The sequence below is a fragment of the Aspergillus fischeri genome, genomic scaffold, assembly GCF_000149645.3.
Source record: "Aspergillus fischeri NRRL 181 1099437636265 genomic scaffold, whole genome shotgun sequence".
Taxonomy (NCBI): Eukaryota; Fungi; Ascomycota; class Eurotiomycetes; order Eurotiales; family Aspergillaceae; genus Aspergillus; species Aspergillus fischeri.
In genome coordinates this window covers 307,822-323,191 of record NW_001509761.1, presented here as the reverse complement: position 1 = coordinate 323,191, position 15,370 = coordinate 307,822, and the positions used below count along the sequence as shown (strand labels likewise).

At 47.4% G+C, this 15,370-nt stretch overlaps 4 protein-coding genes across 4 annotated transcripts, besides 2 other annotated features; 2 read left to right on the top strand and 2 right to left on the bottom strand.

Annotated features, from left to right (window-relative positions):
- Positions 1–522: 522 nt before the first annotated feature.
- On the top strand, positions 523–2,176 carry NFIA_001650 (putative FAD-dependent oxygenase; the record flags this gene model as incomplete). The annotated part of the gene is made up of 3 exons (XM_001258712.1): positions 523–798; positions 876–1,487; positions 1,541–2,176. 3 exons carry the CDS (start codon positions 523–525, stop codon positions 2,174–2,176), a joined length of 1,524 nt encoding a protein of 507 aa, XP_001258713.1.
- Positions 2,177–2,887: 711 nt separating this feature from the next.
- Positions 2,888–5,062, bottom strand: NFIA_001640 (ankyrin repeat domain-containing protein; the record flags this gene model as incomplete). The annotated part of the gene is made up of 1 exon (XM_001258711.1): positions 2,888–5,062. One exon carries the CDS (start codon positions 5,060–5,062, stop codon positions 2,888–2,890), a length of 2,175 nt encoding a protein of 724 aa, XP_001258712.1.
- Positions 5,063–5,282: 220 nt separating this feature from the next.
- NFIA_001630 (uncharacterized protein) lies at positions 5,283–6,648 on the bottom strand (the record flags this gene model as incomplete). Its single annotated transcript, XM_001258710.1, has 3 exons — positions 5,283–5,724; positions 5,805–6,087; positions 6,150–6,648. 3 exons carry the CDS (start codon positions 6,646–6,648, stop codon positions 5,283–5,285), a joined length of 1,224 nt encoding a protein of 407 aa, XP_001258711.1.
- Positions 6,649–11,082: 4,434 nt separating this feature from the next.
- NFIA_001620 (uncharacterized protein) lies at positions 11,083–11,601 on the top strand (the record flags this gene model as incomplete). The annotated part of the gene is made up of 2 exons (XM_001258709.1): positions 11,083–11,268; positions 11,320–11,601. The coding sequence occupies 2 exons, from the start codon at positions 11,083–11,085 to the stop codon at positions 11,599–11,601; spliced, it is 468 nt and encodes a 155-aa protein (XP_001258710.1).
- A 2,053-nt stretch (positions 11,602–13,654) lies between these two features.
- Positions 13,655–13,689: a microsatellite.
- A 313-nt stretch (positions 13,690–14,002) lies between these two features.
- Positions 14,003–15,370: part of a mobile genetic element that runs on past the window's edge.

Below are 15,370 nucleotides of genomic sequence, written 5' to 3'. Positions count from 1 at the left end.
AGAGTAACAACATCGGACTTAGCTTTCCTATGTACGACAAGAATAAAAATAAGCGAAAGAATATTATCGAACAAGAAGACCAGAAAATTAGAAAAAGTATATTTTTGGCCCCTTCGTATGCCGGTCGTGGTCATTGCCGAGTTCATCTAATGCTGGCAGGGCGTCGGAGCTATGCGGATCAGTGTCCAGGATTCGGTCTATGACGATACCCGATCTCGTTAGGTTCTCCAGCGCCTAGAAGCAGCCTAGCAGGGATGCGACAGGGTTTAGGATGGATTCACCAATCCCTTGCGCCCATTAAATGAACTCTGATTAATTGGTACCTGCACCCTCATGCCACCTGCAATAGCCAAGGATGTACTCTATCCCGAACGAGGGGTTAAAATGCGACATGCCCCTGTACTTAATGTAACCCTAGGCGCTCGGTCGAGACCAATCAATCGTGCATTTCTCTTTATCTGAAATCCTTCTCATTTTTCCTCCCTCTGTTTCGAGTCAAACTTTCTTCTTGCTGCCCGTCCAATGCGTTGGCTTAGAATTGAGGCTGTTGCAGCCCTCGCTGCCTCGGCTGTACCCGCATCCTGCTTATCAGTGCCCGTCGCCTGTGATCTCGGAGGCATCTGTCCACGCGGAGATGCTGACTTGAAGGAGCTGGGAGAGAAGCTGTCGAGTACTGGCAAGATCTATTTCCCAGGGTCGACTGAGTTCGAGCAGGCGTCCACACGGTGGTCTGTTCTGGATGCCCCCAAAGTGAATGTTGTCGTGGTTCCGGGGACGGAGAACGATGTTGTTGAGACGGTGTGTTGTCCTTGCCTCTACTATTCTCTCTCATTTTTCTCCATTGATAATGGGTATGGATCGCTAACTGGTGATAGGTGAAATACGCCAACAAAAAAAACTTGCCCTTCCTGGCGTACAATGGCGTGCATGGAGCCATTACCACCCTTGGCAAGATGGACCATGGCATCGAGATCTACCTCAACCAGTTGAGCAGCGTGGAAATCTCCAAGGATGGGAAAACCGCCAAGATCGGGGGAGGTACCATCTCCAAAACCGTCACCGACCAGCTTTGGTCGGCGGGAAAGCAAACTGTGACAGGTACATGCGAATGCGTCAGCTACCTGGGACCTGCCCTTGGAGGTGGACATGGATGGCTTCAGGGACACCATGGGCTGGTCGCAGATCAGTTCGTCTCAGCCAATATCGTCCTGGCCAACGGCAGCTTGAAGACGGTTGACGCACGGTCCGACCTCTGGTGGGCTCTGAACGGAGCAGGTCACAACTTTGGCATTGTGACCTCTGTGACCACCAAGATCTACGATATCCAGCACGCCGACTGGGCAATCGACACGCTCATCTTCAGCGGTGATAAAGTTGAGGCCGTCTACCAGGCCGCCAACGAGCACCTCCTTAAGAACGGCACTCAGCCCGTGGATCTCATCAACTGGTCATACTGGCTCAACATCCCCACCGCTGACCCGAACAATGTAAGTATTATAGACCCTATCCACGAGTTGTCGCTTGTTTCTGACAGCCCTAGCCCGTCATCCTATTCTACATCATCCAGGAAGGCGTCAAGACAGTCGACCCAGCCTACACTAAGCCCTTCCACGACATCGGCCCGCTATCCGCTGAATCCATCGGAGGAAGCTACACTGACCTCGCCGGATGGACCGGCATCGCCACGACCTCGCCCCCATGCCAAAAGGCCGGGCTGGTCAACCCTCGCTTCCCCATCTATCTCGAAGGGTACAACGTCCCCGCCCAGAAGAAGGCATACGACATCTTCGCCGCCGCCACCCGCGGGTCCTCGGCGTTCAACAACTCCATCTTCATGTTCGAGGGCTACTCCATGCAAGGTGTCCGGGCTGTCAACAGCAAGTCCAGTGCCTTTGCCTTCCGAAATGAGAACCTCCTTGCCGCGCCGCTGATCACCTACGCGCCTGCCGGCCCGGAGCGCGACAATGACGCTGCGCAGCTGGGAAATCAGCTTCGTCAGGTCCTTTTCCAGGCTAGTGGGCTCAAGGAGATTGGCGCGTATGTCAACTATGCCTATGGCGATGAGACGCCGCGGCAGTGGTACGGCAGTGAGCAGTGGCGCCAGGACCGTCTGCGGGCTTTGAAGAAGAAGTATGACCCCGCAGGCAAGTTTAGCTTTTTTGGCCCGATTGCTTAGGGAGGTCATGGGGAGGTTGTCAGGAATCATTGTACAGAGTTTATTGCGGACGCTTTAGTATAATAATAGATGAAGTGTTGCTTCAGTGGATAGGTACGAACAATGCAAGTAGAGTATCCCAATTCTCCTCGAGATCGTACATCGTAACTAACTGTAAAAGACAGGTACATATTGCCTTTCCATGACCAACTCAGACATAATTAGATTCTTCAGCACCGAATAGAGTAAGTGCAATTCCTTGGCGATGCCGACTTCATATTTTCTGTCGCTTAACCAACCGGTTTGTTTCATCCGAGCATGCTGTGCCACTAATTCTGCACTCTTTGCAGATGTCAGATTCATCACCATCTTCGGAAGAATCACAGGCGAGATTGTCCCCATGGTCTTGTGATAGAAGCTTTGCCGTGTGAGGTTCATTTCTTGCAGTGGCTTTCATTTTTGCATCCCAATGCAAAACCATGGACGATACTTGTGAAGTCGCAGTTGATGGATCGACTAAGTCGTCGAGCAACAGCTCGGCGACAAGTGTGTTTCCGGATTCAACAGCTTCTATGAAAATATCTGTGCGACTCTTGTCTTGGATCTCTATGCTCACTCCAGCCCTGAGAAGCCTCGTAACTAGGTCAATGTGGCGTCCCCTTACAGCCCAAAGGAACGGGGTTGCTTTCCCTTTTCTCCATAAATTTTGGAAATGTGTGCTGCCTTGGTATATCAGACGCTCCAGAAAGATAAGGATTTGCTCATCATCATATTCCTGAACACGAGACTTCCATATGTGGCGCGCAGCCTCGCAACAGGCATTCTGCAAACGAGGTGGCATGCGAAGACGATGAATTGGAGAAGACCATAGAACCTCCCACGACTCAAATTGTGACTTTGATTGGAAAGTTGGGTTGTATCGAGGATTGGGATCAGCTCCGTTTCGAGGAGAAGGGTCACCACAGAACTGTAATCCAGTGTTCTTTTGCTGGGGCAGGAAGGGATATGGAGAAGGCAGCCGGCTACGTATATCAAAGGTGACTCCATGATGAGGTTTCTCGGATCTGGGGTGGCACCGGCCTCTATTAAAAGGTTGGCAACTGCTGTCCGCCCATATCGGGCTGCGAAGAAAAGCGCTGTCTCCTGCAATGCATTTCGATGATCAATTTGTGCGCCCTTCTCCAGCAGCAATCTTACGACCTCTTCACTCCCACTTGACGCAGCATAGAAAAGCGGAGTGTTCCCAGCAATATCTTGAGCGTGGACATCCGATCCCGCATCAAGTAGAAGATTGACAACAGAGACATGTCCTTTTCTCACAGCACAAAACAATGCAGTCTGAAAGGCCTCGTTGCAGATATGCGGATCTGCTTTACTGTGCAGAAGAGTGTTGATTAGGTCTCCATGCCCCTCTTCTGCTGCCCCGAATAATGCTGTCTCCCCACGCTTACCTCGGATATTTGGGTCGGCTCCCTTATCAAATAAGAGTTTCACCACACCCAGAGATCCATGTTTAGTGGATATTGAGAGAGGGGTCTCCAAAGAACTGTCCTGCATGTTTGGATTGGCGCCATGGTGAAGTAACTCATGGATGATTTCCTCATTGCTTTCTGCCGACTCGCATGCCACCATAAGCACGCTCTGTCCGTGATGATTTTGCATGTTGACATCAGCACCAGCCTTGATAAGCTTCTCTGTTATTCCAAGAAACCCCTTTTCTACAGCGTATGCAAGGGGTGTGGCGCCAAAATGGTCTTTGGGGTCAACCTGGACTCCCATTTCAAGAAGTAGCTTTACTACCTCTTCATCATTATTGCGTGATACTTCTGATAGAATCGTGACCCCGCCACCATTATGGAAGTCGAGATCTGCTCCCCTTTCCAGGAGAAATATAACAGCATCCGTATTTCCCGAACGCCAGGCGTTCATTAGAGGAGTACCGTCATATTCATGATAATATGGATACCGCTGATTGATTTGAGCGCCGTGATCAAGTAGAAGCCGCATTGTCTCAATATCCCCAGACGCAGCAGCAGCACCTAATGCATTGTAACCAAATCTATCCTTATGATTTGGGCATGCCCCGTATTGGATGAGAACGTGGACTACCTCTTTATATTCCCCAGAAGCTGCAAGTAATAGAGGTGTCCGGCCGTCCTTATCCTTCGAGTCAGGATCGACACGCTTTGATTCGAGAAGAACTCTGGTAATGTCAAGATGGCCGGCTTTAGCAGCATAGGCAAGCGGCTTTCTGCCATCGGGGTCTCGAATGTCCACCTCCTCATTTCGACGTATATACTCGGTAATGATGCTTGTTAAACCGCCACTAGCTGCGATATGTACCTTTGTCAATGGATGCGGAATAAACTGTAGCCAATCGCCAGCCAAATCCAGTCCATTACCTAGGACAGAACGGACCAGCATAACTTGCCCAGCCGCATGCAAATTTGATCCTTTCTCCAAAAATGTAACGATATGCGTCATTAATTCTTTCGATGTACCTAGAGCCGCTGAGGCATGTACTGCCCAATACTTTGCACAGTAATGATGAAGAGGATAGAGCTGTTGCCGGCGCTTATAATCAATACGGCTTGTAGAGCATCCGCTGGAGAAAGACGCGAAGGAAAGATATGTGATGGATGTCTGGGCAATGTCTGCTTCTGAATTGCATAAAGCAGGATGCCCCAAGAGATACTCCTTCGTTGTGTAGTGAACCAAGCGAATTAGTCCGGTGTTTTGATCGAGAACAACCAAGCCCGCGCACACTGAATCAATAATGTCAATATCCGGCAAGAGGTTCCGGTCCAAATCGCTCTTGCCAGACCGAGTCCCAAGCGCATGTTGAAGCTCTTTGGCAAAGAGCGCTCGCTTGCAGTACGTCAACCAATACAGAACTTTGACTGCCATTTGATAACACGGTTCAGATTGGGATTTAATTCTGTCAATTGCGTGATCATGGCTTTCCCCAGTCCGGCCCTCCCACGGGGCAAGTGACCGAGAGCTTCTTGGAGGTCACCCACAGTAAGATACCCCTTCAAATGGTCCATGTGTAATGTGGCGAGTAAGAACCTTGATCAAAGTTCGGTTGCGGTCAGATAAATAATCTATGGGGCAGGGCTTTAGTAGCTTACATTCCATCTGCGCTCTTCACCACCTCACGACGAACCTCGTCTTGAACACTGGGATACCGCGAGATCTTTGACCGGAGTAAGGTAGGTAGCGTTGTGTTTACATATCTTAAGATATCGTCGTCTTGCGCGCGGATTTCCCTTTGGATGCATCCCTCGAACTGTGACATAATCTCCGAGTTAGGACGAGAGGTTGCGAAGATATTTACCGGCCCGTCTTTCTGAAAGGTGAATAAGGCCGAGAGTAAGTCCTGCAGCTCGTTTGGGTTTGAAGAACAGTATTCATCCAAGGCATCGATCACAATGAAAATTCTCCGAAATGACCGCGCGGTTCGTGATAGCTCGGGCAGAATATCCTTGACACTCGGGCGTGTTTTATTGCCTGTGTGGCTTTTGTACATCTGTTTCGGGAGGACGGTTGAGCCTTTGATCGCAAGTTGTCTGAGAAGACTCAGTAAGAAATCTAGTGTAGCTTGTTGGAAGCTTGGTTGATAACTGCAAAACAAGCACGCAATGCGTACTTTGGATCATCCAGAAACTTTGTTCTTAGGTGTTCCACTACAATTGAGGACAGGATCGTCTTTCCAGCTCCTGGGATTCCGGGGCAGAACAGTGTTTGTTGAGGTCGGCTGATCCACTGTTTGAATTCCTCCGACTGTAGGAGCCAGAGACCTGTCCCTTCAAGCCTTGATTTTAAGTTGTCGTTATGCTGACGGTCAAAGTCTAACTCGGTGATCCAATCGAGAATACGTCGAGAATGTTCGGTCATGACAAGTTCTCTGATTTCGGCCACATCGTCATGGACTAGATTTATCGTCATCTTACAGGTCAGATATAAGGACTCATCCGTGCAATTCATGCTTTACCTTGATACAGGATATCTTTAGCTGCAGGCTCGGCCTCAATAGCCTTGGGCTGTACATGTTCCAGAAACTCCTTTGCGCAAGCAGCGGCTGTAGCAGCGGCAAATGGCTGCCAGCGGTCATTCTTATGGGAATCGGCGTAATCTGAGATGCCACGGATGACGATACAAGGGAAATTATTCATTAACCCTGCTGCCTCCATCTCTAGGCATATCGCACCATGTCTGTCTCGAATCGAGTCTCGTGTAAGTGCGTCTTTGACGACCGTATTACCGGATGCGATGGTTCCATAATGGATCACAGGGCTATCGTCTAGTCGTGGTTCGCGGCTAATCTCCGCTGAGGAATCACATTTGGCGCAGGATTTGCCAGTAGCATGCAGATAGCTGGGTTGAAACAAGCGATCAGCCGAATGGCCAGGGTGAGAGTATCCCTTGCTGCGCATAAGCGGAAATCTCTCCAGCATTTGCTCGATATAGTACGCTATCTTGTTCTCTTGCATCAGGTGCTCTGTTTGGAGCTTTCCAAAGGCAGAGCCCAAGGACCTTGGAGGGCGTATTGCAGGACTTTTGTATCTAGTTTATGAGACTTTAAAACATTCATTGTGGGATTAAGACTTAGCTTAAAGCTATGTTAAAAACACAGGAATATGCCTCACTCCCTAGAGAAGCCTGTTGCCAGTGCCGGAAATCAAATCAAGAATATCTGTCAGAAGTTGCGTCTTAAGTTCTTCCCGCCTAAGTGAAATGAAGGGACCAAGGTCAAGATTACAATCCAATACTATAATTGGCGCCCTGACAACATCCCTATGTTCATCACTTCATGGGATGTCCTGTGAAATCCAGAGAGTGAGTTTAGGGTGACCTTTGTCCAGAGACCTTAGCTGATAATTAGAATTTGCATGTTAATATTAAACCCAATTATCAAAGTCTTCATCGATGGTACACAGGAAACGATGACGGATACATAGAATGTATATCTCAGGCCTCAATATTATAGAAGCTATGCCACAATAGACCATATTCATAGCACTATTACTATTCTTATTCTCTGTTTCAACGGCTACACCTTACAAGCTCTCCTAGTCACTCTTCATTCCAGGTTTCTTCCCTGCCCGACCCCTTGGGACCAAGAGACTGCTTCTATGCCGCTCAGTGGTGGTAGCAGGGGAAAATATCCATCCCCATCTCCGCTTGGCAGCCTAATAATCATCATTCTCTCGCAGTCGCATGAGGAACTGCAAGGACTAGTGAGCAGAGCCGCGTCAAAGGCCATCTGAAGGGATCGAATCAACTCCCCATAATGCCAATCAGACAACAGAAGACTCCTGATTAATTCTTCCTGCCTCTGGAGGTCAGAGCATATCTAAGGAAGTTTTTGACATATCATCTCCATGGCCATGGTGCCAAATGTTGTCTTCAACAAGGCCTCATTAAGGAATCCATTCAGCATATGCTCAACAATGGCTGGCCGCAAAGCACTTACTCAGTTTCTTGCCTACGCCCCACATCATGATCAAGGGGGCTATCTCATCTTGTCAGAGCAGGACTGCTTTTGTGTAAGTAGTTAGGCTTACATAGACGCCATTATCTCTTCTCTCTGCACAGGCTCAAGTCATGACACATTTCCCCTGTTTTGCATGGAGGAAGCCAACTGTGGTCTAACCTGGGCTCCATGGGATGTAGTGTTGTCTCTGTCCGAGATAACATTAGGCTGGTCAAGGGACAGCTCATCAGAAGCAAAATTAGTATTAAAGGCAACAGAGTCACTGTCAGAACCCTGGAGTTAGTATAAATCATGGAAGTTAGTTAACCAGCTGAACATGTTGTGGGAAAAAGAAAGTCAATTTTTATTTTTCGAGGCAATCGATGTTGTTTCTGTCTATTTATAGCACGGGTCGTCCACGCATCATTTTGCGACCCTACACATGGCACTCTCAATTGTGCATGCAGGGATTAACATTGCATCTATGCGGTGCAGCTGTCAGTTACATAAGTTAGCCATAAATAATAGACACTTAATGAAGCAAAAGTACGATACAGACACTGTCAAAGCCTAGTCGCGAGGTATTTGTCATGGTTATGATCAAAGGGTTCCGCTAAGTTTATCCAAAATAAGATAAGGCTTGCTGGACTTTGAATGGTCAGAGTCACTACAACTTAGTCTTATTCCATATCAATAATGTGAGGAACACGGTCCAGACCGAACAAAGGAAAAATACTAAAGAAAACCAATCACTAGTCATTATAAACTAGATAGGGTGAAACTCCTGCTCTGTTATTAGGGATGAAGCAAATAATATGGTGAGTGACTATAAAATTAAATGGTTGTGCTCGAGGAAGGATACATCCTAACAAAAAGGACTTATCCATGAGAGACAGAGCAGAAGTCTGGAGAATGTCCCGGAAGATTAATAGTAGCTGGCTGGAGATCCATGCTGGCCAGAAAGGTGTGTTCATGCGGGATCATGGATGCCTGGCCAGGTTGATCTCAGAGCTCCCCTAGCCGGAGCAGCAATATCCAGCCCTCTCCATTTTTCTTGGAGGTAAAATGAAAGACAATGCCCTTCAAGCCATCTTCCCCCACAATAACATCTGAAGAACGGCTTCTCGTGCTAGTATTGGTTTGCATTGTGAGACGCTTTCTGCTGAGACCAATGAGCTGTTATTGTTTGCTGATGGAGATGTTGGTGAACCCACCTTAGGCCAGCCACTGCACGTCCTGCCTGGTGATCACCTCGTTCCTGGCAGTCCTATGTCCACACTATCCACTGTACAAACAGTCTATTCTCATCTTGTTGTTCCGTTTGCTGATCTCATCTATATCTTTGTCATTAATTTCCAGGATCTAGCCGCAGTGGCACAATATTTGGTGGGTGTCATGAGAACAGGATCGCCGACCGGCGTTCCCCTAGCGGTTCGGCCCAAGGTCATTGTGGTATTGGAGGAGGCCAGTCCCGACACAACAGTATCTAATAAAATCACGCAGTTTTACCAACAACTGAACAGAATGGATCGACGACAGCTGCATGAGTCCTTTTCCTCCCTAAATATTATTCACTTAGATGGCAAACTGCCCGAAACAATCCAGTATAAGAGGCTCTGTCTTTTCATTAAGGACCAGCAGAGCTCCATGCAAGCTCTTCATTGTATGAACTAGTGTCAATTCACCACCCAGCATCTGGGGGCACTATTTCAGGCAGCCCTCAGGGCATTTGCAATGGAATCGCATTTTGACCTGGTTAAGGTGATGAGACTAGCCTTCCCTGTGGCGCCTGGACTGCATCACCATCTCGCACATTTCTAGGAAATCGGCCTTCAGGGAGGATGCTCATTCAATACACTAGCCCAGGTTGTAGCATCCGCCCTCCTTATGGACCATTATGTTCCTGGAATGATGTGTATGTTGCCCATTCTCTTCTAATCGCGTTGAATGAAAAAAAAGAAAAAAAGGAAAACCAATAATAAAAACTCTTCCCTCCTGCCAATTACTTGCTAGTGCTGGAGCCACGGGTTGTGTTTAGAACCCTATATCGCGCCCCTCTTATGAAAAGTTGCCAGGCCTATAAGAGGGTAGCCACAGGTGGTGAGCAAAAGTCCTTTAACAAAGAGACCGGCATTTCCGGAAACTTCCAGCTCCCTGGCCTGCCAATCAAAGGCCTAATAGGTCTAGTGGAGCGAGAATTTATCTAGGGGTTCCATGTCATATCTACCTTAACTAAAGCTTCTCTGGATCTCAGACAGGAAACGCTTATGTCATTGTGTCACGAGCTCAGGCAGATCAAGTCTCAATGGATCTGTCTCTATTGCCTTGTCTGGTGTGCACAGCACTGCCAGCGATGCCATCATGCAATTTGTGATACCTACGCGCAGTTATTTGGTAACCTGGCTGCGGACATGGAATATCAGTTTACTCTATCCATGTGCTTGCTGTGCCTCTCACAAGAGGAACTAGTGGTCGATGTATTGCCTCCGACTATGTACCCGACCATCTTGGCGGTTGATGGTGGTGGCGTGCGTGGGGTTATTCCTCTGGAGTATCTAATTCTGATTCAGGAGAGACTGGGTCGAGAATGCAAGTTGTGTGACCTTATGGACTTAGTAGTTGGCCCCAGCTCGGGTATATTGGCCTGTCTCTTTTAAAACCATTCTGGGCGAACCACCACCTGTCTACACCTGTCTAGCGCCTGAAGTGGCGAGGCGCTCCACTTTTGATTCTTTGTTATGGTAGATGATCATAAACTAACCTGGTCTAGGTGGATTGATCACCCTTAGCATGATAGGAATGGAGTGGGACATCGCCATTTGCTCCCAGATGTTCGATCGTCTCGCCCGCCGGATTTTCTATGAATGTAGATGATCTGCACTCTCCTGGCTGCCCCGATTACTCTTTGGACCGGATTCCATGCTAGGAGTGATCACCCAGTGGCTATCGTGGTTCTTTCATGATGGGTGCTACGATGCTCGTATTTTTGACGAGGATCATCGCATTTTTGGGGCAGTGGGGCTCCATTCCCGAACACATTCTAGGTTGAAATTTGGGGTAGTTGCAACCAGCATTGCGGAGGAGACGAGATCCTATTAGGGGAAAGGCAGGGTAAGCGTAAACCTTCATCCACAGGGTTGCCTCCAAGCAAACAAGTGTGTATTCTAGGACAGGTTCGGGCCGAGACCGGCCCACGGACCTAAAGATCGTACTTTATGACTCCTACTGGATGTATACTAGCGAGGTCCTTGTAGGAAATTGAAATATCAAGATGTTATTGGATAATGTATAGAAAAAGAAATTTAAGTCTAGTGGAACATAAACCACTGTTCCTACCAGTAATAGAATATCCATCCAAGGTCTTGACGTCCTCTTGCCACCCAGGGCTGCATAAAAGGGCCTGCGTCGAGCCCTATTGAGATCTCCTTGCAAGGAACAAACATATCTGAAAATGGCCGGCTACAATCGTCACCAACCTTCTTCCCTAGAGGAGAAGATTGACTGTCTTATCAATGACGCCTTCAACTTGTCTCTCTTCCACACGTGCAAGGTCTACATTCTCATGGAACACGAGAATACTGTCTGTATGTTCAAATCCTGCGAACAACGCTCCTGGCTGCCGCCCAATCAACGCCTGGTGAGTCTAGAATCACATTATCTCCTTTTTTCTAAGCTAAATGGAAAGCAGGAAGGACTCTACCCCTGTCTTGAGTATCTGTATGCGTACCATGTAATTCGTACTCGAATGACGGAGGACGAACGCAAGGATCTGATTCAGCTGTTACTTTATTTCCTCCACTTGCTTGAGTGTTTGCAAAACCCGGCGCGACTAGGCCTCCTAGAACTCGATGAGGAAGTCTGGACCGACATAGGACAGATGGGCGAAGATAATGGTGCTCCTCAGGGTACGGGTGCCAGTGCGATGGATGGCGGCAATGATGATGGCAGTGACCATACTCTGGTGGAATAGTGGTCATATTCTGTATGGATCTCGTCTGAAACGAGCCAACCCCTGGTGTATCTTAAATACCTACTAATAGCCTTTGCACGCTGTCCACAGCAATCACTATAAATACACCCTACTTCCCAGTCCTGCTGCTGGTACTGAACTTCATCAGACCTGTATTGTCACCTGTAAGGGACTATGGGAGCTGTGGAAACCATCTATTTCTTAGCCCTTGGGGCTGCCCTGGCAAGCCTGGTTCTTCATTGTCTAGTCTGTGTCTGTATTGTCCCTTCGTGCATGACCAACATGATTTCTTGCTTGGGCAATCGCAGCATCCATCACATACTCCTGAGTTACTTTATCTACCCTAGGCTTCCAGTGAGGCTCCTGGGAATCGACTCCCTCTCTCCACTGCAGATTATTTTCTTGATCCTATTTCTGGCTGGTACCACTTTCTGTAACTTATTCTAAATTGATACTCTCTCACAAGCTTCTAATTGTGCTGCACAGATCTCCTTGAGCCTCCTCTTTCCCCTCTTTCTCTCTGGGGTTCATGAGTATCCAGCAAGACTGCTGGGTGTAATGCTTAAGACATATAGATTTGTCCACTGAATCACCAGTCTGCTGTCTGTGGTTGAGGCTACTGTATATGTCGCGATTGCCAGCCAGAGTATCAGATTTAATACTTCCAACCATACTCACTTTAGTGGCCTCGTGGTGTGTCAAGCTTGCCAGAAGTTTACTCCCTTCCATTCCGTCCAGTTTGCTGATCCAACCTAGGGAGGTTGCATGCTATTGTCCCTATTGTTTATACTGATGGTGAAGCGCCGGATCTACAAGGCATTCCTATACACTCATCTTGTCTTTGCCCTCGTTGGCCTCTACGCTATTTGGAAACACCTCCCACTGAATTCCACGAAGCTGCAGTGGTTCGTAGCCACATGCCTCACCGCCTTTTCCACCACCACACTTTTTCAGGTGGTTCGCATTATATATCGCAATTTTGTGATGAGATGGAAATCAGTACGGATGACAATGAGTCCGCATGCAGAGGACATCATGCACATCACACTTACTCTGCTGAGGGCGTGGAGGGTAAGTACTGGAGAGCAGATCTGTCTTACAGTTCCATCTGTTGGTCTGTTCTATTTCTTTCAGACTCATCCTTTCACCATCACCTAGTGGGAAGAGGGCGAGGATGAAAACGCTACTTCTATTTCCCTCATATTTTAAGCACAGACGGGCTTCACTAGGAAGCTTTAAGACCGCCTGAAGGCGAATCAAGAGTACTGGGCCCTGATCGATGGGCCATACAGTCCCTTCCTTGGCGGAAAATATGGGATTTCGCAAGACGTGGGGGAGTATGGTCACATTTTAATGATGATGAGTGGAATCAGTATCACTGCTTAGCTTCCCTATGCAAAGGAACTGCTACAGAGGCGCCGCGCAGCCGAGGTGCAGACGCAGAGGATCTCCCTGGTCTGGAGACTGGATCAAGTTAGGGACTGGGAAAGCACCTGCAAATGATTACAGCAACTGGTTTTACAAGACAATGGCTACGTTAGTATTCTAAGGGCGGGACTGCCTGTTCATCTAGTGGACACTAACTACACATACAGATACTAAATGTTACTGTCTACGATCCACTTAGAGATGATTCCCAGCAAATAACTCACAAGGTTAGTGAGCATGAGTTAATCACCATCACTAGCAGCGAGGTGGACTGGGCCCATGTACTTTCGTCCAAGATGGAAAAGCAGAGGGGAAAGCTCCTTATCACAGGTTCTATCCCTTCCACTTCCTCCTGAAGGGTAGGTAATCTAACAGAGAAGATAGTTTCTACTCAACACCAGTACCACAGGACCATGCAACAGCTGGTAAGTAAAAATGTGCAGCATAATATGGAGTTGTTTAAACTGGAGTTCCAGCCTTAGCGCAAGAGTAGGGACTATTGGTCGTTCTTTACACCATGAAATAGTTCTATGTTCCTCCATCCAGATTATTAGTCCGTGAGAGTCATTTACCATCTTTGGCCAGAGAGATTCTTGGAAAGTCACCAAACCCTCAACAATGGGGTCCCACACCCTCGTAAGCTCCCACACCCTCGTAAGCATCGAGCATGTGCTCAGCCTTAATAATATTATATTTTATTTCTGGCAGATAACGGGTACTGCAATTCCTTGCCAATGAAAAATTTTTCTATTCTTAGATGTTCTTTCTCCATTAGAGGAAATAGACATAGGATATTCCTAGTGAAGAGACTACTGCATCATTGGCCAGGATAGTCTCTATAGAACACCTAACGTAATCGGACACCGAGCGAGACACCCTTCAACCCCTGAAACACTGCAACCACCAAATCACCATCGGATCCAGGTTTCCATCCAATATGGCATTAAAACAAACTGATTCAACAGTCAAATTAGAAGATCGCATATTACTTGCTGTCAAAGCATATCAAAATGGCCAGTTTAAAAGTATACGAGCAGCAGCAGCAGCATATGATGTTCTACATTCCACTCTAGCCCATCGAATCAAGGGTCGAAAAGCAAGGACCGACATACCAGCAAACTGCCAGAAGCTTAGCAGTCTAGAAGAAGCTTCCCTAAAGAAATGGATTCTGGATATGGATGAGCGAGGACTACCACCAACACATGCTGCAGTTCGCAAAATGGCAGATTTACTACTCCATGAGCGAAAGGGGGAAGCAGTCAGTGAGAGATGGATCACTAGATTCATCAAACGGCATGATGAACTTATATCCAAATACACTCGCAAATATGATTACCAGCGTGCAAAATGCGAAGATCCGGAAGTCATCAACCAATGGTTTAATCTTGTTCAGAATACTATAGTAAAATATGGTATTCTTGAACAGGATATCTACAACTTTGATGAAACTGGCTTTCAAATGGGTGTGGCCTCTACAGCAAAGGTTATTACTGCATCTCGTCACCGAACAAGCCGTGTACGAGCAGTACAGCCAGGGAATCGCGAATGGGTGACTGTCATTGAATCTATCAATGCTTCTGGATGGTCTCTCCCCCCTATGATCATCTTCTCTGGCAAGGTCCATCAATCTCAATGGTATCAAGACATCAACCCTGATTGGGTGATTGGTCTAAGTGATAATGGATGGACCAATAATGAGCTTGGTTTATTCTGGTTAGAAAAGATCTTTGAGAAGCATACTGCAACACGCACCCTAGGAAGATATCGGCTTCTGATTCTTGATGGCCATGCTAGCCATGAATCTGCGGAGTTTGATCTTTTCTGCAAGAACCATCAAATTGTCCCTCTTTATATGCCTTCTCATTCATCTGATAAACTGCAGCCTCTTGATGTTGCCTGCTTTGCACCACTAAAAGAGGCATATGGTGCCGCGGTGATGAGCAGCATCCAGAATGGCATTCATCACATTGATAAGGAAAACTTCCTTAATCTTTATAAAGAATCACGGAAGGCCTTATCATCCAAGAATATCCGCAGTGGATTTGAAGCTTCTGGTTTAGTTCCTTTGAATCCCCAAAGGGTGCTGGATAAGCTTACTATCAAGAATATCACCCCCCCAAATACTGCTTATGGACCTCCAGAGGGTGAATGGATTGCAAAGACCCCTTATACCTCTACTAAGGTGCAAAAGCAGATGGAGCTTATCAAGCAGCTTGTGAATCGCAACTCCCAAAGTCCCCCAACTAAGGCTATCCGTCAGCTAGCGAAAGCAGCTGAAACTACCATGCATGAAGTTGTTCTATTACGGCACCAGGTAATTAAGCTTCGTGCAGCAAACAAA